Source organism: Antrostomus carolinensis, unplaced genomic scaffold (genome assembly GCF_000700745.2).
Source record: "Antrostomus carolinensis isolate BGI_N321 unplaced genomic scaffold, ASM70074v2 scaffold29225, whole genome shotgun sequence".
NCBI classification, from domain to species: Eukaryota; Metazoa; Chordata; class Aves; order Caprimulgiformes; family Caprimulgidae; genus Antrostomus; species Antrostomus carolinensis.
Genome location: NW_010316229.1, coordinates 27,241 through 47,889, shown reverse-complemented (window position 1 = coordinate 47,889; position 20,649 = coordinate 27,241). Strand labels below are relative to the sequence as shown.

The following is a 20,649-nucleotide window of genomic DNA, read 5'->3' as shown; positions in this document are numbered from 1 at the left end:
GGTGAACTACTCCATTGGACCAGTATCCTACAGAACACTCAACACGTCTCTCTAGCTTTGAAGTGAAGGATCTCCTTCAGATCAGCGATGCCGTTCACATGTGTCAGTGTTTGTCGAGTCAAGGCCTTAGACATCTGCAGTAAGTGTGTTCCTCTCCTACATCAGAAGATAGTGCCTTACAAGGTACTGATATCATTTAGTGTACCTTCTATTACGCTGGACTGGAAGTAAAGAAAATAAAAATATGGATGTCTTGAAACCAGCTACAACGTACTTTTTAAATAAAATGGAGAATATGGCACATGAAGTAGAGTATACCTGCCTGTGACATTGATGGTGCAGCAAACATATTTTTGTTACGTGCTTTAAAGAGATAAGATGGGGTAACTGCTGGGGAATGTGCGTTTGTGTGTGAGTATGTGCGCGTGCATGTGTGAAGATGCACGCATGTCTGAGTTTAAATACTTCTGGGAACTATTCCTTTAAATTCTGGCTGTCAGAATAGTTTGTGTTTCCTTTTTAAAAATCAGGGATTTTGTTTTGTTTAAGAGAAGGTTGTCTAACCTAGATTATCTCTGCAAAACAGGCTCAGTGTGTTTTTTTGAAAACAGTTTTTGGAAAATAAAAATCATACATGAGCTAGGGAGAGAGAAGCAAACTCAGATGTCCAATTGGAAGTTAAGACTAAAATTTTCAAAGAAGTTTAAGGAGAGTTCAGCACCACTGAAATGGGCATTTAATTCCCTTGTTTCCTTTGAAAATGCCAGTCTGCGCTTACAGACAATTTAAGCAAAGACCAACTTACAATATAAGCTTTTTCTAGTAATTTGCACACCATGATTAAATGTCTGAGCTAGAACCCATTGACATCCAAGGGAAAACACCATAAGAAACAGGTCAAATCTTTGAACCCTGGTCAGAACCAAAATTAGAGATGATCTGTAAACCTGCTGATGCTTACCATTTCTGTTTTCTCCTTTTAGCCTTGAGTTTACACCTAATTTGGCTACCCAAATGAGCACCTGAAGAGCTTATGTTAAGATTCAGGGTATTCATTCCCAGAACTTATTTTCTCACCTGATCTCTGAGTTAAGAAACAAAAAACAAACAAAAAAAGGCTCAGATTAAAAACTGTTTTGTTTAATGAACAGATTATTACCCATGAATATCTACTGTCCTTTCTGAAAATTTGTAAAGATAATGACTTGAGCCAGACAATTGGATTTTTTTATTTTTTTTTTCGTAAAACAAGGATCCAGAGTTCACAGTGGTTGCAGCCTCCCTCACAGAGCCTCACAGAGGACCTCTGCACAAGCTTCTTTAAAAATTATCAACCCTAAGTAGATGAGTTTTATCTTATTCTGCCTTCTGCTGAAGAAGGGGCAAGACTTGCTGGACCAAGGGTCTAGTCTGTTCCAGTCCACTAGACTCTTCTTGCTGAGTGCCTACAACCCAGAGCGGTGCCACTGTTCCACACAGCATCTACAGTCACTTAGTAGAAATTATTTGCTGTATTAGCCCTGTAGTACAGTGAAAAATTTCAGAGCTTTCCCTCTCTCCCTGTTCCACTCCCTCCTTGACAAATACCAAAATTAGAAGAGTAAGTTGGGGTTAAGGAAGGGAGATAAATCAACATTTTGCGATTCTCATAGCATCAGCATCAAAGAGAAACACAAGCAAGTTATACCATGAGGAAGGAAGAAGTAGAATACTAACTGTTAACAAGAACAGCCCAGAAAAGGGGAAGGGATAATTCTTACGATCTGCTGCTATTTTTCCTGTGCTGAAGTCCTGGCCTTCAGCCCTGGATTAGAGTAAGAATATTTATACTGTATTATTACAGTGTTTTGCACTTTCAGAGATGTTCTAGCTAGTAACATTGTCAGACACTATAAGAGGGATTGTATATCAGCTTTGTTTATGTAATTGAAATTTAAAAGGGATGCTTAAAATTTAAGAAAAAAAATATATATTTGAAATGCAATTTTAGAATACTTTCTGTAAATGTATAAAAAAAGCTTTCACATGAATGTGCACTTCACTGGTCAATCAGTCCTAGTATATACTTGAAATCAATGCAGTATCCACATTGGTTCCTTTTTATTTTTCCTCCCTCAGTTTGATACATTCCTTAAATAACGTGTTTTGCTATTCTGAGATGAAATGCTAAATATAAAGCTGTACCATAAAGCAGGATATTCCGTGTTTGACTGGGTGTGCTTGCATTAATAAAAAAAACTTGCTTCAACCAGGCTTAACTTTTTCCATGGTTATTTTTTACTTGCAAACTGATCAAGCCACAAACCAGCAGCTGAATGAAATGAACCAACTGCGAAAGGCAATTTAGTCACAATGAACCAACTGGTTATTTAAATTTAAGTCCTGACTTATAAAGATATGTTATGAAATATTTAAATATCTTTCAACCAAGGCAAGAGCGACACTAAGCCAACAATATGTGCCGCTTCTAATGTGGTCTCTATAATAGTGTTTTATGGATTTGATACAATGTCTCTGCTACAAAGTATTTTCATTCTCTCAATGAAAGCTATTAGCAGTTCCACTGTGTAAAAGAATTTTGTGTGTCTTAGGAGCTGAATTTCATTTTTTTCCTCCCATGTATTTAACCTTTTAACAGGAAAGCACAGAAACATTTGCTGGCTGCAGCACACTGGGGTTTCCTGTAGCAAGATACTGTTGACATTTCAATGCTTCAGGGCCTTTGGTTGCAACCACTACCCTTTTTCATGCCATACTTTACAGAAGCAAAGTCACTTCTCCAAAGTCACACAGGGACTAGACAAGCACAGAGTTGTGAGCTTTCCTAATCCAGTGCCACCCATGCTACCTCCTTTCTCAGGGATATAAGCCTTAAAAAAACCAAACCTGTTAGATCTTGCAAGTGCAGGAGCTCTGGAGGTCTTGTAAGCAGTTTTAATCTCGTGAAAATTTTCTGGGGGAATTGTTTTTGTAACCAGACATCCACAACAGACCCCTGGAGTAGAACAGTACTACTTTCAGTCATCATGGCTCATTAGAAAAGATAACGATGTTTACCACCATTAAGAGGATCAAGCAGACAAGAGTCTTCCTGATGGCCAGTTCACACTCATAATTAATATGCATATTACATCCTTGAAAACTCACTTTCAATTATGTCCCATCCAGTCATTAGGATAAATTAGCTATTTACACAGGCATAAAAGCAAACAATAAAATTGCTTTCCAGGCACTTCACTGCCATTAGAGCACAATGCAGTATGACAAGCAGTAACTCAATGCCAAGTAAGCTATCTTTACTTAGGTTAGCAGCAACTTGATAAATCAAGTTAATGGATCCCAAGAAACAGCTTTCCTTTAGCAAATAACTCGCACAGCAAAATTCAGTTGACAACTGATACAAGTACATCTTTTGGAGACAAATCAGTAATTCTCCTGAAGACATGCAGACAGATCTTCCCTCTTCAGTCTGCAACATACACAATTTCATCAGGACAACCCCAGCTTCCCAGCTAACCAGAAAAGCCTGCAAACAGTGTATGGAAGCTCAGTTTTGTCGTATAGTTCTCTGTAGCCATTTAATTACTTAATAAATAAATATCAAATTGCAGAAAGACTTTATCCTAATCCATTAGTGCGTGCTATCAAGGAAGTTCCAGACCAGTATGCATGCAACTATTAGCAGTAGTTGCTTTCAAGGGAGACAAACAACGTTTGGGGGTGTATTTCTGCAGCAGTTTAGAGGTACAATCTAAAGCGTAACCATTTTTGTAACATTATTCGTAACAGTAAAGAATTTAAATGTTTCTAATATTTCCAATGTTATAAGCTGTTTCTAATATCAGCATTTTTGTGGCTTCTTGATACCACATTCAGCTTTTGCAGAGAAAATTATGTATTTGACTGCTGCAAAATAACCTTGGGATATTCATTTATTTTTGTAATTAAATATTAAAAAGCAAGCAAGTTCTAAGTAATGCTGATACAGTCTCAGACAGATATTCTGCCTTCCCCTCAAGAGGTGTGATGAGGAAGAAATTCAAACCACCAGGAAATGCAACATTAATTTAAATTACTAAGCCAATAAAGAGACTGTTTCTGATCTACTAGGATGCACACCTTACGATATTAAGAATTCTTAGGCTTCTAACTAATAATAATGAAAAGCACTTCTATATAAAAAGCTCTGTAAGAAATAATGCTTGGCAAAACCAGTATACAGTTACTTGAAGCTACTAGTAGCATCTGTCAAAAGACAAAACAAAACAGACACCCCCCAACCCCCCCCCAAAAAAACCCACAAAAAACCAAAAAAACCTAAACAAACCCAACACTTCACAAGCAAACAAAAAACCCAAAACCAAGGGCTGTTGCCATGCAGAGGATTCCTGTTAAGAACCCCATCTCAGCAGAAGGTGTGGAGACCGTTGTACAGGATTGAAAGAAAGCTGAAAGCAAACACAGAGCAAAGCACCAGATTCAAATATCCCCACCTGATCTGGGTCAGGAAAGAAGAAACTTCAAGTTTTGTGGAAATTTGCTTCCAACATTTCTAATCTTATCTAGCTTCTTCAGATTAAGCAGGTCTCTTAAAATTAATATAATTCTGTCTGGAGGCAGAGGTCCAATGAGATCCAACAGAGCCTCATTACATAGAGAAATACTTGACAAATTTTTAATCATTGTCACATGAGCACAATAAGGCCTCTTCTGACTCTAAAGGGTACTAAATTCAAAGAGTCTTGCTATCAGTCAGTGTTGACATTGAAAGTTTCCTTTTAAGTATTTAAACAACATCCAGTTGTTTTGTATTTAATTCAAAGAAGGTATTACTAACAACATTCTACCTCCCCAAATATCTATTAAAATAGAGAAGTGAAGTGCAACAACATCACCAATTACAGCAACAGAGCACTCGGGACCCAGGAAGCACAGCTGTAAATGATGCATTTGATTAAAGTCTTCAACACTTATGGCATTAGCAGAATTTAATGAAACATTAAACTATTCATGTCTGTGGACATACAAGTTCAGTGCTGAAGCTCAGTGTCTCAATTTGAAAGAAATCACTCCTAAAATGCTTCACAAACATAAAATCTGAGCAAGTAATGAATAAATCCACAAAGCCAAGCAAATACAATTTTTTTTTCCTTAAATACCTCTATCTCTCTTCTCAGAAATTTCACAGCAAGTGAAATCCAAGTATCCCAAGAAGAATTTTACAAGAACCCAGCAGCCAAAAAGTCACTTTGAAAAGATTTTAAAAGCAAACAAACACAAAAACCTCCAACAACTACTCTATGTGGACTGTACCTGCAGCCAGAAGGCCACCCCAGCTGCTCCCCCGTAACTGCATGGCCCAGGACAGTGTGCAGCTCATATGCTGAGAGTAGTCTAAGTTTTGATCTGTCTCTCCTCTCCAGAGCATACCTGAGCACCAAGCAATGTCAAAAGTTTTCCTTTTTTCTTCAAACTATCCCTTTAATCGACAGAAAGTTATAATTTTCCCCATGGCTTGTAAAAAAACTGGAGAGAAGTTACTTATTCTTGCATAAGGCTGCAGGAAATCTGTGTAAGAGCTCAGGCTCTTCCAGGGCCGAAGCCACCACTGTGCCCATTAGCTCATGTTTCCACAGCTTCACCTCCCATCTCCTCCACATCCACCAAGCTGTGCAAATGCACAGCGCTGCTCCTCGCAGCAGAAACACCCCATTTGTTCCACAACCATGACCCTGCTGCTGGAGCACACTTGCCACCGTCTTCAGCAAGAGCCAGCCAGGTTGTGCACCATGTCTGTGAAGGTTGTTTTATAGCCTCTAAATTAAATACTATTTTTCTCCAGATATTTTTTTTTAAAGGGCATTTTTAGCAGAAAGCTGAGGACAGTTAGGTAGTAGCAAAGAGCATATGGGCACCTCATAGACATACAAATGCCAAAGCAATTTAAAAAAAAAAAAAATTAGTTACTGGAATTTTAAAAATTATAAACATAAGGATCATTTTGAAGAGAATTTGGTAAGTCACTGGCATTGGACATGGCAGGAATGACTTAACAACCTCTTTTACCTGCAATTCATGTACAGGTCACAAAGCATTCTACCTACGGGAGAAAATGAGAGCCTGTAACTGAGTCAACTTGCACCAGCAAAAGGGTTTTACAGCAGCCAGAGCAAGAGCTTAGAGGACATGAGTCAAGTTATGTGAGACACAGAAGTCCTACAGCTACAAAGCAACCTTGAAACCATTTGGGCTAAAAATACTTCTTTTGGAAGGTTCACCACACAGTGTACAAACTTACAGTTGTTCAAATAAACTAGTTAAACCACCAGAAACTCCCAGGTGCTTTCCTTCAAGTCTAGAGGGACTTGCTTCACTTATCCCAGAACAGGACTAAGCTAACTAACAAAGGGCTGCATTTTCATACAACCTTGTGCAAACACTTAGGCCCAATGGTGAAATGGATTTATTTAACATTCTACCTTAAATCTGAAAGTTCACTTGCTGAGTGGTAATGCCACACAGGGCCCAGCTACAACACCTGTGCTTCGGTCCCAGCACAACATGTCCTTTGCAGAAGCACACAAGCTCTCCTGTTAAAAAGATGGAAGCCAATCCCTTCTTGGGGTAATATATGCCAGAAAAATCCAAGAAAAATTTACCTTACTGTAACCCAGAAGGAGAGAGACCACATTGCCTGGGAAAGAAGCAGAAGAACCTTCCAGCTCCAGGTACCAAATAAGACTAGCCAATTACTCCACAAGGCCCTAATGAAGCACACAGCCGCCATCATTACTGCAGGTGTGACAGCTGTGGCAGAGGCAGCCCCTCAGGGTGGGTCAGGGCGAGGCCAAAGCCAGCTCCCTCCTGGCAGGGCTGGCTCTGATGGACAGCGCTGCTGCGCGGCTCCCGACGGAGGTGCGGGGCCCGGGGCTGAGGGACAGCGCTGCTACGCGGCTCCTGAAGGAGGTGCGGGGCCCGGGGCTGAGGGACAGCGCTGCTGCGCGGCTCCCGAAGGAGGTGCGGGGCCCGTCGCCCAGCGGATCCAAATTCACATGAGGCTGAAGGGACTGGTGACGCTGAAACGCGCGGCAGCTGGAAGCCTGGGTCCCGGGCAGCAAAGCTGACCTGGTTTGCAGGGGGTGCTGGCACCCGCCGGCTCCCAGGTGTGTCCTGCAGAGCTGCCCCGGGACTGCGACAGCCACGCGGCCCCAGCGCAATTCTTGCTGTGATGCATTAATGCAAATGGATATGGTATCAATAAAAGCGAGGTCTGCAGAGCCAGTGCAATCACAGAAATGGAAAAAGCAGCATTTTATCCTGGTCTCTGTTGCTGTGAAGCTTTTTCAGTGAAGAGAGTGGTGGAGCCCTGTAGTTTGCAAGCAGTTAAGCCTGACCAGGACAAGATGAGCACCATGGGGGCATGAACCAAACACGGCTTAACTTCAGACATAACCTAATGTTCCTCATCTTACTTCACAGCTAAGTAAAATTCAACTGACTAACCTCTTTAAGATGCAGTTGGGGGTCATAAACACAGCAAGTGCACCTCAGCCAAACAAAAGCTAAAACTGCCTTGGCTCCACAGGGAGCTTTATCGTTACACTGATGCAGTAGCCAACCAGCTACTATGTTTATGCTGCACTGTCATTTTAAAGGCTATTTGAAGTTCTTGCCCTTTTATTCCCTAATCTGAAAAAGCAAAAAGCTGTTTAATTTTACTCTAAAGTTTATATTTGGGCATGGACTAAAACCCGCATATGAAATACATGTCTCCATTCAGATATAAGCAGTCAGGGTTTACCTACCACTTCTCCTTCCCTCCATATGCAATTCTCCAGTCTTAAATATTGAGAGGTGCTCAACATTGACCAGTACAATCTAACCAGTTTACAAATAAGTTGTAATAAGTGTTTCATATCTGTGTGTTTATATGTGTGTATCTCAAAGTTCAAAGGGTCACTGGCTTTTATGAGATTAAAAAAAGCACCACTGTATTTTCTTCTTGATGCTGCAGTCCCAGAACTAAGTATTTCCCCGTACTTCTTCCACTTTTTCATTTGTATTTTCTGATTCTCCAAAACAGCATCTACTAGTCCCATTGAATTACATATTTTTAAACTAATTAAAGTTTGTAAATTCAAAAGCACAACCTGAATTCACTCCTGTAAAAGGTCTAACATAAAAGTGTGCCCTGAGCTAATCTCATTTTGACTTCCCTTAATCACGAACACTTCCCCTTCCCTTCACAGATTGCAAGTTCCTTGGAAAAGGTTACAATTAATGCATGTAGTATACAACATCTAACAAAAATAATAAATAATTACTTCTCAGTTCAGTGGAGCATGCTCCTATTTCAACAAATGTTACTATATTTACTGCTCTAACATTAAAATGCAGTGACTCCCCCAGGAAAACACAGCTGGCTTTTAACACTTGGATTGCAGCTTAAAAAAAGGGAAACAGCATGTTATCTAAACAGCATCTGTCAAAACACGAGGACATGGCCCAACACCCAGTCACATAACCTGAGTGCTGACCATGGGCAGGCAGTTGATTCTGACACCAAAGCATAATATTTTCATTTATCTTTGCAATGCCCCAGCAGTGGGCAGCCCAAGCAGAATAGCGTGGGTTTTATTCTCCTTCTGCAGGGAGAGCCCACCCTGGGGGAGCCAAGAGCAGGTCTCCTCTGCTGGGCTGGTAACGGCCCATGCATGGCAAACACCTCTTCCTGACACCATGGAGCCATGCAGGTCAGAGCTGCGACAACTGACAACACTCCAAGAGCACCAATCAAAACCCAACTGTTCCACTTTTCTCCAGAAATTGCCTGTGGCCCCAACCAAAGAGCCTCATCCCTTCAACTAATGGGTTTTGCTTTTGTGCCAGATCAGGCTGGAGGTGACCAGCAATAATCTGAACTCAGTATCGGCACTGAAGCATTAAATTGCTGAACTTGTTCTGTGGACAGAGACAAACAACCCTGGGGTTTAACTTCTCCCTCAAGTAACTCAATCCCACATCTGTTGCTAAAGCAGAGAGCGAACCCAGCCCAAGCCTCCCCAGAAGGCCGAACAGCCAACAGCTCCCATGGCACGCACTGGGAGTTTCCCAGCAATGCCAAGTGTGCAGCCTTCAGCAGCCCCGTTCCCCCCGGGAGCTGCAGCCTGAGGTGCAGGACGCAGCTGCGGATCCGCACAGTAATTGTGTTATCTCTGCAGCTCCCCGCCGCCAGTTACAAGCTTGAGACTAGACACTTAGCTAACATTTTCCAGCCATTTAGCCAGATTTATACCTAAAGCAACATGCAGAACAGATATTATTCAAGCAAGAGATTTTAATATTTGAAACATGACTGATTTCCTCCATTTCTTGGATGAGGTTAAGAAACAGCTTTCAGAAAGAGTTACACGTTTTACTGGGAAAGAGCAAACCTACTCTGTATCACCGCACGCAGCAGTAACAGGAACAGCAGCACAGCTGGATACAAACACATGCACTCATATCACAGCATGGCTATGCCAAAATACAATCTGAAGTTCAATACACTCAGGTAACTGAAATAACTTGAAAATTCACTTTATAATAAAGGCATATCCTACTATTTCTGTTCTAGTTCTGTTACAGAGCAGAAGCAATGGTGTGCAATCAAACACTGGGTACAGGTAATGGTCTTAAATTACTGCTCTTTGCCATGAACTTAATGTTCTCATAACAGTTTCCTGTATTTCAGCATGAAATATTATGGCAAATACAAAAATAAGAAAAAAATGCCTAATCTGTAGTACAGAGTTCATAAACAAAGTCCTTTGTGCTTTAAAGCCAGCTCTCAGAGCTGGTAAATGGCAGGTAAATGTCATACTTGCAGCTCTGGCCGTTGGGCTTTCCCTTGCCAGGCATCAACACTCAGCCCCACCGCAGCTCCATCATCTGGGACGCTCAACAGCTGCTGCGTCTCTGAAGAGCCAGGACTGGAGCTTATAAAAGGCTGAAGGCTTCAAGGCACATAGGCGGAAGAAATAAGAGAGAAGCCATACCAAAGGAAAAATAGACAGGGTTAATAAGGAAGGCAGCATGTACAGAGAGATGACACATAGTACAAGAAACAAGATGTGAGATTTAAAGAGGTGAAGAGCCACTCAAGTTTTCAGGATGTATTTATACAGCACATGCAATTTCTTTTACGTATGCTAAGGACTTAGGGAAAACAGACTGCTCTCCAGATTCATACATTTTTCTGACCAGTGCTGGTCAGCAACTTAGCTTTGCATCAACTGCTCAGGAGCATAAAGTGTCACTGTCATCCACAGCAACATAGAGAAGACACTTGATCAGTTTACCTGGTGTAATGCAGCAATAACTAGTAGCAACTGCAAAATTTGAGTCCTGAATTAGCTGTACCTGTGCCTTTCCCCAAGACTATGGTGGAGCAACAAGAAAGAGTGATGTACTTCCACAGGACTTTTTGCCAGAAAATCTCCCAAAGAATGGTGAAAAGCAGAACGGGACCAGGAAAGCAGTCGCCATGTGGTGATATTATGATGTATTTGCATAAAACTGAGTAACTTTTGAAGCAGTATGCAGAACAGAATCATTTTCTCTGCAATTTGTATGTCTCACATTTTCTCTATCTATCTTGGGATTACTAGGGATACACAAAACATCCTGTCCTCTTCTGGGGAATCCTTGTTAAAAATAGACAAAATAATCCAGCTGTGTAATAGTCATCAGTTCAGTGAGGGCCTTGCTTACAAGAAAACATTGCATCTTATTTTGAAAAAAAGACCTATTAATTCAGTGAAGGACAATCATTATCGAATGTAAGAAATTCAAATATCTTTTTTAACTAAATAGTCAAGCCTGTAGCCTAGCCCAAAAGCAAACATTAAAATACTTGTGAATTATAATTTAAACCCCCCTATTTTAAGATTTAATTAAAAGCTGTAAGTTTAAGGTAGTTATTTATAATTTTTAATCTAATTATATAATAATTTAGAGACAAATGAGTAGATAAAATGGTAAGTCATTAGGGAACATGAACTGTGTACATGAATTAATAACTCCCTGGAAGTGCAAATTTCAAATAATGAATAACAGCTTTTAGGTAACTGATTTAATTTCTAATGTCAAAGGTGCTAATAAGCTACCCCACAACCTGTAAAACACTATTAGAGCCAAGTATTTTCCTGCTGTAAATGTTCTACAGATGGATTGTCAGCAGTAAAACCACCTTCCTGGTAGATGCATGCAGTGAGGCCAGTACCATGCAGCAGCAAAATGCACCCGAGGAGATTCCGTGCTTATTCTTGCTCTTGCTACTACTTATTGGGCTGCAAGTACCTCACATTGACTTAACACAGGACACAGCCCATATTCTCTGGTTTTTGTAATGGATGCAATAGGTGATGGTTGCCTATGCTCTTAACAAGCTGCCCAGCTGACGTGCACCACAGCAACATGTTCTTACACAAGCAGTTATTGCACAGAGCTGAACTAAGGCAAGAGAAAGATCAGGCATGCAAGGACCCCTGAAAGTTTAGGAGTCCTCAAATAATCAGTCATTCAGACTACTTTTGTCAATACTCAACCCTGACTATTTCTAAGAGTTCTGACTTTCTTTTAACTCCAATGCATTCACTTGCACATTTTGGGACAATGAATGGAAAAGAAAGTTTTCAAAAGTAGCTCCTGTTGACTGCATTCACCTCCAGACTTCCTTGATTGCCTTCCAGGATCAATACTGTAGATCATTTTTGATTTTATGGATACGGACAGTTGACACTGTTCTCCTTCCTTGCCATTGCTGATAAGCACAACCACCCAGTGGAAAATAGCAGAAGGTAAGAGATCCAGCTATTAGCATCAGCAGTCTGCTGTGTTTCCAAAACATGGGAACTAGGACAACTAGATCCTTCTGAGGTAATGGCTGAATAGAAGAGCTGAGCTGCAGCAAAGCTTAACACCTTTGCACTACCTCAGTATCCATTCCAGTGCATGCCAAGCAGTGGTGGTGTCAGTGAGAGGCATTTTTGATGCTTATTCTTGTGCAGCAGAGCCAGGACAGCAGTAGCAGCTGAAGATTTAAGTGCTGGAGTGTCAGTAGAAGGTCCCACTTACATCTTTACCACAAATTATCATGCCTATGTATTTTATCTTTTCCTTACTGGTACCTTATCATTTTTGTTAGGAATTACCAAGACATCTTAGAGTAAACGTAACATATGGTGTAAGTTCCTCAGACAACCTAAACTAATTGCACTTTCATACCTGGTCTGGGTAGATACTCACTTGAGATACAAAAGGGAACTGTTGAACTTGCCAACCATATCCTGGGCTGCATCAAGAGAAGTGTGGCCAGCAGGTTGAGGGAGGTGATTCTCCCCCTCTACTCTGCTCTCGTAAGGCCCCACCTGGAGTGCTGTGTCCAGTTCTGGAGCCCCCAACACAAGAGAGACATGGACCAGTTAGAACAAGTCCAGAGGAGGCCACAAGGATGATCCGAGGGCTGGAGCACCTCTCCTACAAGGACAGGCTGAGAGAGTTGGGGCTGTTCAGCCTGGAGAAGAGAAGGCTCCGGGGAGATCTTATAGCAGCCTTCCAAGACCTGAAGGGGCCTACAAGAAAGCTGGGGAGGGACTTTTCATAAGGGCTACTAATGACAAAACAAGGGGAAATGGCTATAGGCTGAAAGAGGGTAGGTTTAGATTAGATATTAGGAAGAAATTCCTCACTGTGAGGGTGGTCAGACACTGGAACAGTTTGCCCAAGGAAGCTGGGGATGTCCCCTCCCTGGAAGTGTTTAAGGCCAGGCTGGATGAGGCTTTGAGCAACCTGGTCTAGTGGAAGGGGTCCCTGCTGATGGCAGGGGGGTTGGAACTAGATGAACTTTAAGGTCCCTTCCAACCCAAACCATTCTATGATTCTAACTTCTCACCGCAAATACTATTACTTGAATCCAGCGTGCCATCTGCCTTGTAAAATACTCTTTAAAAAATTTATTTTAAAGAAAGAGCTTAAAACAATTTCTAAAATGCAGAAATTCCATTTATTATATTGAGAATATCAATTGCAAGAAGTATTGCAATGCATTCTCTTCACTCTAAGTACAATACAGTACACTGTTCTCCACAATAAGTTACATAAAGGCAAATCATATGTACATTTAAAAAGGATCAGTGCCCAGAACTATTTGCACAGCATATTTGCTATTCAGAAATCAACTACTTAAATCTTTAGTTGCTTTCAGACTTCTTGAAGCAAATGGAATTCATAATCAGATCTTAATTACCTGATTTGAGAAGGGCTTTCAACTAATTTCTAAATTCAGTAGAGACCATGCAAATGGTTTAACCACTGAATTAGCATTCTCCGCATTCATTCTACAAACAAATGTGTTAAAAATGAGGCATGCCATATGGTAGCATATAAGACAACATGGAAAAAAACCCTACCTGCCTGCATTTAAACTGTTTATGCATCCCAAAACACCCACAAAAGGAAAGTAGCGAAGTAGTAGTGCCTTTGTACAAGGCACTAATGAGACCACAGCACAATTCCGCTTATGCATGCTCAAAAAAAGAAAAATAAAAAAATCAACCAACAATAAAAAAGAGGTGTGGGGGGGAAACCCAAACAAAACAAACAAAATCTAAAACATCCTCCTCAAACTGAAAAAGTGAAGAATACGGCTACTAGGATAACAAATGGAATGGAGAGCATTATATGAAGAAAGACTAATAGCACTGGCTTCTTCAGTCACTGAAATATCTAGGAGTATATAACTGCCTCCTGAAAATATGCGAGGAAAATGCCAGAAAAAGAAAACAAAAGGACAATATTAGCATAATAGCAAATGGGCCTCTAATAAACTTACATGGGAAAGGAAAGATGGTTCCTCAGCTTAAAGGATGAGATGTACAGGCATGACCTTTGAATAAGGAGAAGTGGGGCCAAAAATTTTTAAACAAATGAGTTTAATAGCATGGCCAAATTTATAGAAGGGATTCTGTGATGTGGCATCTACTGTGGGAAAAGACCAGACTCAGAAACACCCAACTGGAACATTCCTAACTTGTCTGATCCGTCACCAAGATAAGAAGGTGGTGTCTCTCTCACAGTGTGAAATTACATTATAATGGTCTAAAATTCCACTTAAAAATATTTTAATTCCTCTCTCTTCAAAACAATTCTTCTGTATTCAACCATGTAAATGTCTGTTCACACAGCAAATGTGGCACCAAGCTCTTGCTGTGAAATCAGCAACCCCAACAGTTGGCGTACCACTCAGCACATCCTGTGTACCTTTTATGTTGAGGTTCTTTCTCACACCTTTCTCTTGTATCTACAATGGAGTGTAAGTATAGTATCCTTCTAAAGTCACAGTGCAGTGAGCCATACAGACTGAAAATACTCAAGACAACACAAAAGATTACTTAATTTAATTCTTAAAATAATGCAAATATAAGAATTGAAATGTACCATGTGGAAAAGCGTGGAGTTGTACATTCCACTGATTTTTCCAAGCAATACTGAAGACACTTCCCTTGAACTACATACGCTTTCCAATTTATTTGAGGTGTTTGAACTTGCAAGATACATAGGTAATAGCACATCAGTCAAAGAATTACTTGGAAAACAAATACAAGAACCAAAAAACTCCTAAACTCTTCTTCACTGAAAAAGAGAGGCACTGCATTTTCAAGCTGAATTAAGGCTGTAAAATGATGCTGGTTCATTGTGAATTTGAAGTCATCAAATGTCACAGGGGTGATATTTAACCCACTGCTTCGCTGTTAGTCCTGTAAGCCTGCTTACGGAGATGAGTCTCGATCTCCTCCCTGAAGACCAGCATCCCAAGGTGTGAGTGAGAGGCCTCGTTCATGGCTTTGGACTGGATACACATGCGATACTGCTCTGGAGTGAGTTCGTCAGCACAATGTTTCTCGTGCCAGAGGTGAAAGAGACCAGGGACAGGTGTCCTGATCACAATAAGGTCACCGTGCAAGTACTTTCTGTAAAGGTGAACATCCTCACCGCCCCAGCCTTTCACTTCCAAGTCAAAACCCCCTATAAAAACAATATCAGACAATGTTATTTTAGCACACAGGCTAGATGTAAGGCAAAAAAAAAGCAACACTCCTTGCATAATGTATTATCAAATCTGGTACAACTTATCAGAAATTCTGGAGCAATTAACTTTGAAGTTCCCCATGCCAAAGCATGCCGAATTGAGAGAGAGGAGCTTCAAGCATACCACATCCTTTGTGGTGTAAACTGCCCAGGACACAGATCATGCACTGCTGGCTTCAGAAAGTCTCTTAGAACAGTGTCTCCAGATCGCATTATGCATGACATCCCATGTGACAGCTGCAGAAAACTGAAGGCAAACCTCACTGGCTATGCTTTTGGGTTATTTTTAGCAATCATAATGGATTTTAGCAGCTGGAAAATGAAGCAGTCATGCACCATATGAAAAGCCCTCTCTAAAAATGCCAGCAATTACTTCATAGGTCACAACTCAAAAAGCTAGATTAAGGAAAGGAACCTGTTCCACCATTTTAAATTTTCTTGCCTTTCCAGGACCACAGCGAAAATACATGCAGACTCATGTACAATTTCAAAACTCTAGAATTATGAAGTCTTCATTTAGCATATACCATACACACGGCAATATAACTGCTATTAGAAATCAGCCTGCATTCAAGCCATTATAAAGCACACAGAGCTATATCATTGCACCTTCTGTCAGATTATCTTCAAGATGGGTATTCCAGATTTAAGCCTGACAAGCTGTTTCTCAGTTTTAACAGCATGCCACAAGGTGGGGCCAAAGCATAGTTCTAAAGCCTTGAACAATTTTATTCACCTACTCAAGCTTATTTAAAAGAAAGAATTTGAATGCTTCTTGTCTATGTTAGTAGTTTGCTTGAGGGACATGTTTCTTAAACTTTAATTATTGGCTTCAGACAGTCACAAAGTACAAAAAAATGAAAGATTTTTACAAGTTCTAGAGTGAAATGCTGATACTAAAAATATTGTAACTTTTAACACTCACTCATCAGATGGGACATCGAAATCTAGAAAAATTAATCTATCTCATTGGTCAAACTTGTCAAGCAAGTCTGACTGCTGGGCTTGGGAAAATAATAAAAGGAATTAACTTTCCTGTTGTAAGATAAGAACAGAGAATCAATTTTTAAACTTTTTTTTTTAATGTATTTTCATCTTACCAACAGTCAGAAAGTCTGTGCGATATTGACAAGTCATCCCAAAGCCAAAATCACGCCAGAAACCAGAATCTTTCTTGTGTACCTGCAATTTTAAAACAATATCATTTTGAAATGCAAAACTCACTGAAGGAGGTACATTGTGCTTTGTTTTGGAGAAAGCTAATCTATTCCCATCATCTGCTCACTGCAGGATACAGCATATAACACTTCTGGTATTTCTGTGCCACGCACAGATGTGGACTTCCTATTTACCTGCTGTTCATTTCACCCTTTGCCATCTGATTCCAAATACTTACTCTCATTGCAGTTTCCACATTTACCTTCTGCCACACCACCTCTATTTTCTACATAACTGCTCAGACCAAGTAGTAAATTTTTGGTAGCCTATTGTGAAATCATCTGTTCAATACTCCAATTCCTATTCCTTTTCTAAGGCCACATTTGTCTTCTTGTTCTGATATGACAAGAAAAGTAAGTTTTGTGATTGAAGTCAGCAACCATAAAGTTGCTGGATTCAAGTAAGCAAACAGGAGAGTTGTCAGGCGGGAGCTCACTCTTCTCTCAGCTGTTATTACCTAAGGCCATATGCAAAAACTTCTCTGACTTTCTTTTTTTTTAGGATCCTTGCAAAAAACATAGGCCATGGGGGTTATGATTTTCTTTTCTTCTAGTAAGGCTGCATTGCACTCTCCTTTCTCTCCTCCAAACCCGGCTACCTCAGAAGTCCCAGATGCAAAACCCCAATTTCATTTATACAGTCTCTTGAAAGCAAGTCAGGCTGGACACTGACCATGGCCATTTCATCTTCAGGCAACAAAGACTCAGAAATAGAGTACTTCTTTCTGCTGAGCCCCAAATTATCCTTAAACCTACTCTTGAAAGTTTGTGGGTTTTATTCTTTTCATTATTTTGACTACAAACTTCCCTAGAAGCAGTGTTTCTCATTCCAAAAGCAAGATGAAATTAGCAGTGTCACAGCCAATGGTTCTGGCAGATGGTGGATGGCAAAGGTAAAGAAACAGTTTGCACAGAGTACAGCTGTCCACAGAACAAAAAACACAACTGACTGAACTTCTTTGCCCACCTCAAGTTACACGGCACGCTTCCTGCAACTACCATTTGGTAGTTCACCAAGAGTAATCGATACTGAGGGAAGCTTATCAAAGCACCGTTCATGGTTTTTCCCTTCCATCACTTCTTTGTTGGAACATAAAACAAAATTGCTGCCATGTTAGGCCACTATCCTCCCAAAATAGTGTCTTCCCAAGCCAGAATTAAGCAACAGATCAGACTTAATTTGATTAATAGCACTTTTTTTTTTTCTTTTAAAATCTAGGTAGAATTCCAAGTTTATCTAAGAATGAGTTTTATTCTGTTTGATAAGCTTTTAAGTGCTTTGCTCATAAGGGAGAAAGGTGTTTAGATATGCACTGCCAAAGGTCTTAAGATATCCCAAACAGACTATTAAGTTACACTTAATTTTGTTTTAATACCAAGCACAACTAATTCTATCCAGAACAAATCACACCGCTTACCAATTGTTGCTCCACAGGGGGTGGTATATCTTGGTTGGCATAGACAATAGCAGGATTATAAAGGCTGAATACCACAGGATAAAAAACCTTTTTCCCTGGAAGTCAAAAGTAATCGTTACTCACTGTGGGCATACTTTCTGAAGGCAAAAGGAAATAAGGAATATTCTCTTTATGTAAAATATTAGCTATTAGCCATCTAGTGACAAAAAAAAAATAAAATAGAAGGTCTAACTGCTAGGATTTCCTGTTTAGGTAACCCAAAACACCTAGTGGAGCAGGGCCCACACAATTAAAAAGAAATGTATGTACACATATTTATATATACTCTATAGGTATCCATTTATATATAGTTATACATACTTATATACAAAGATAGTAATTTTTTTATCTATTATATATCACTATATCACAATAGATGACAGTGAAAAATCCCTGCAATAATGATATGCAGTAAAGCTAGAAAATAACCAAGTCCAAGTAACACCTTATATAGCTTGAGTTTTATGAGCTTGTCTCTTTCCACAAGCATTTAAAAGTATGCTCATCCAGGACATCTTGTAAGGGCACTAAGCATCTTGAGTATCCTGATTATGCTGTGACAGCAGTTCTACGCCTATTACAAAAGCCAGATAAATATTTTTCAAGGATCTCTTGCATAGCCAGTAGCGCAAAGGTATTGATGACAGCCCGTAAGAATACTCAGTACCTTGATTTGGGCATGCACTCTGAACATGTAAGAAGCATTTTGAGATCTCATTTGAAGCAAAGAAGACAAACTGACAGTATGAATAGGCAATTAGTCTCTCAAACTCCCTTCCTTGTGAAAGCTCATAAGATGCTCCTCTCCAAAGCTTTTGAAATTATTTATACAACTAGTTTCATGAAGTACAGATACAAACAGAAATGAAAGAAATAGAATCCAAATGTCTGGCTTATAGCAGATTTTCTTGCCTGTTTATTATGTGAAGAAAAAATATCTATTCATTCCAAATTGACACTTGGGGAAAATGGTTTTTGGCTGCAACAGAACTGAAGTAAGAGTAAGTATTAAAAACAAACCAAAACAAAACCAACCAAACAAATGTTTGACAGGAGAAGGTCTTAACTAGTATGTTTGTTAACTCAAGAAAGCTTTATCCTTCTTGGTAGAAGCTTGTAGAACAAGGAAGCTTCATACAAACTTGAGAAAAAGGGTCAGAAAATTTCAGAGCTTGATATGTTAATGTGGAGCATTATCTCAGTCTAAAGAGCACATTGTGTAGCTCTACTGAAAACCATTCATATGTGATGTGTCTTGCCTGTACAAGTGTGAGAAGACATAAGCCAAGCTTGTTAGAGATTTCAGTATAACAAAAATAATCTTCCACCTTAAGTGCTACACTGAGTTTTGTTATACAAATTTACATGCAGTGTAATTGTTAAAGCAATTAAACTGCTCACCTTTCTTTTAGACAGCCAAATCTTAAGAAAATGTGGAACTTCTACTTATTGTACAAAAAAGACAACGTGTTCTTAAAACAAGCTCCACTAAGGCAAAAGTTAGTTCTCTGTCTAAATACTATTGTCTTTTGTGCACGGAGTATTTTTAATTTTCCTAGGTGTGTGGTATTGAATAAGCTCTACCATTCAAGTCAGTTTTCTACATGCTCAACACTGGTCAGTTTAAACCAAACAAGATGACAAGACTATCACACCAACTGTAAAGGAACATACCAGGCTCAGCATTTAAGCGACAACTGTTGAGGAACTCCGCTGTGAAATAAACATCAACATCACAGAAGAACATCAGGACCTCGCCCTTTTCCCAGGCTCTGGCACCCATGTCAAGTCCCCGGCCTCGGTTAAATTCCTCATTCAGAGAGACGAGCGTGTAATTGTGGAAGTTCATTTCTCTAGAAGAAACACAGAGCCAAACCCAAAATAAATCCTTGAGGGGGCAGAAGGGACCATTTACAATTTTTCAGCATTTTACAGTCATTTCATTCCAAAATCCAAAAAAAACCCCAAAACAGTTATATCATCAGGATGAGAAAAAGTATCTGTTCCACTTAGTTGTCTATTTTAAGTGTCAGAGTTTAGACACTGTAAAATAGTCCTAGTCTTACTTCATAACTTCACTTCAAACCATTCAGACAGATTAAAAAGGCCTTTTAACAACAGACGTGAATCAAAGTGTTCTCTGAAATTACAATGCCATCTAAAATTTGTCTCCACAAACTAAGAAATCCTGACTCATAGAGCAATTATCTCTGTCTTCACTATGTCAGAGGGAGGACAAATGGAAAGCCAGAGTCCTGGCACCACCAAACTCATGAGGCAAAAAACCATCTACATCTGGTGATGCCACCATAACCCAGTCAGTTTGCTCCAGTTAAGCGTTTACTTCAGAGCCACTTCAGAGTGCAATGCTTGCAGAGGACAAAGTGAAGATACTGAACAGCAGCACCACGAAGAAGATAAAGAACCAGATAAACGCCCAGTGAATTTGCAGCACTGAATCTGACTCAATGCTGTCAGAAGAATAGGACATCTCACAGGGAGCACGGCAGGCAGCAGAGAGGCCTCAGAAACAGGGGCGGCTGGCACTTGCCAAGCTAGATGCCAGGGAGGCTCTGCAGGGGGAAGACAGCAGCATTCCTCCCTTCTCAGAAGAGGTCTGGTCGCACCAGATCAACTGGCTATCACCTTTTAAGCCAGCAACGCAATAGACTGTGCCTAATACATTTCATCAAGACGAGCCTTGGCCTGCATGTGAGACGGGGATACCGAGGAGACCAGCTCGTTCTTGGCAAACAAGAGTAACAGGCTCCCAGCTCTCCGAGCCCAGGGATGAGCCCAAGAGCCCAGGGATGGGACCAAGAGCCCAGGGCAGGCCCCAAGAGGCC

At 40.2% G+C, this 20,649-nt stretch overlaps 1 protein-coding gene across 2 annotated transcripts in view; it reads right to left on the bottom strand.

The window, feature by feature from the left end:
• Window positions 1-14,691: 14,691 nt before the first annotated feature.
• Window positions 14,692-20,649, bottom strand: part of CSGALNACT2 (chondroitin sulfate N-acetylgalactosaminyltransferase 2) — a 15,603-nt gene continuing 9,645 nt past the window's right edge. Inside the window, exons 4-7 of one of the 2 annotated variants that reach the window (XM_010168226.2) lie at window positions 19,478-19,656; window positions 17,765-17,859; window positions 16,230-16,311; window positions 14,692-15,066 (exon numbers count right to left, since the gene is read on the bottom strand). In XM_010168226.2, coding sequence (XP_010166528.1) covers window positions 14,774-15,066; window positions 16,230-16,311; window positions 17,765-17,859; window positions 19,478-19,656 — 649 coding nt within the window. In that variant the 3' untranslated portion in view covers window positions 14,692-14,773. Of the gene's footprint in view, window positions 15,067-16,229; window positions 16,312-17,764; window positions 17,860-19,477; window positions 19,657-20,649 lie in introns of those variants that run through there. The other variant, XM_029085015.1, reaches the window with a different exon arrangement.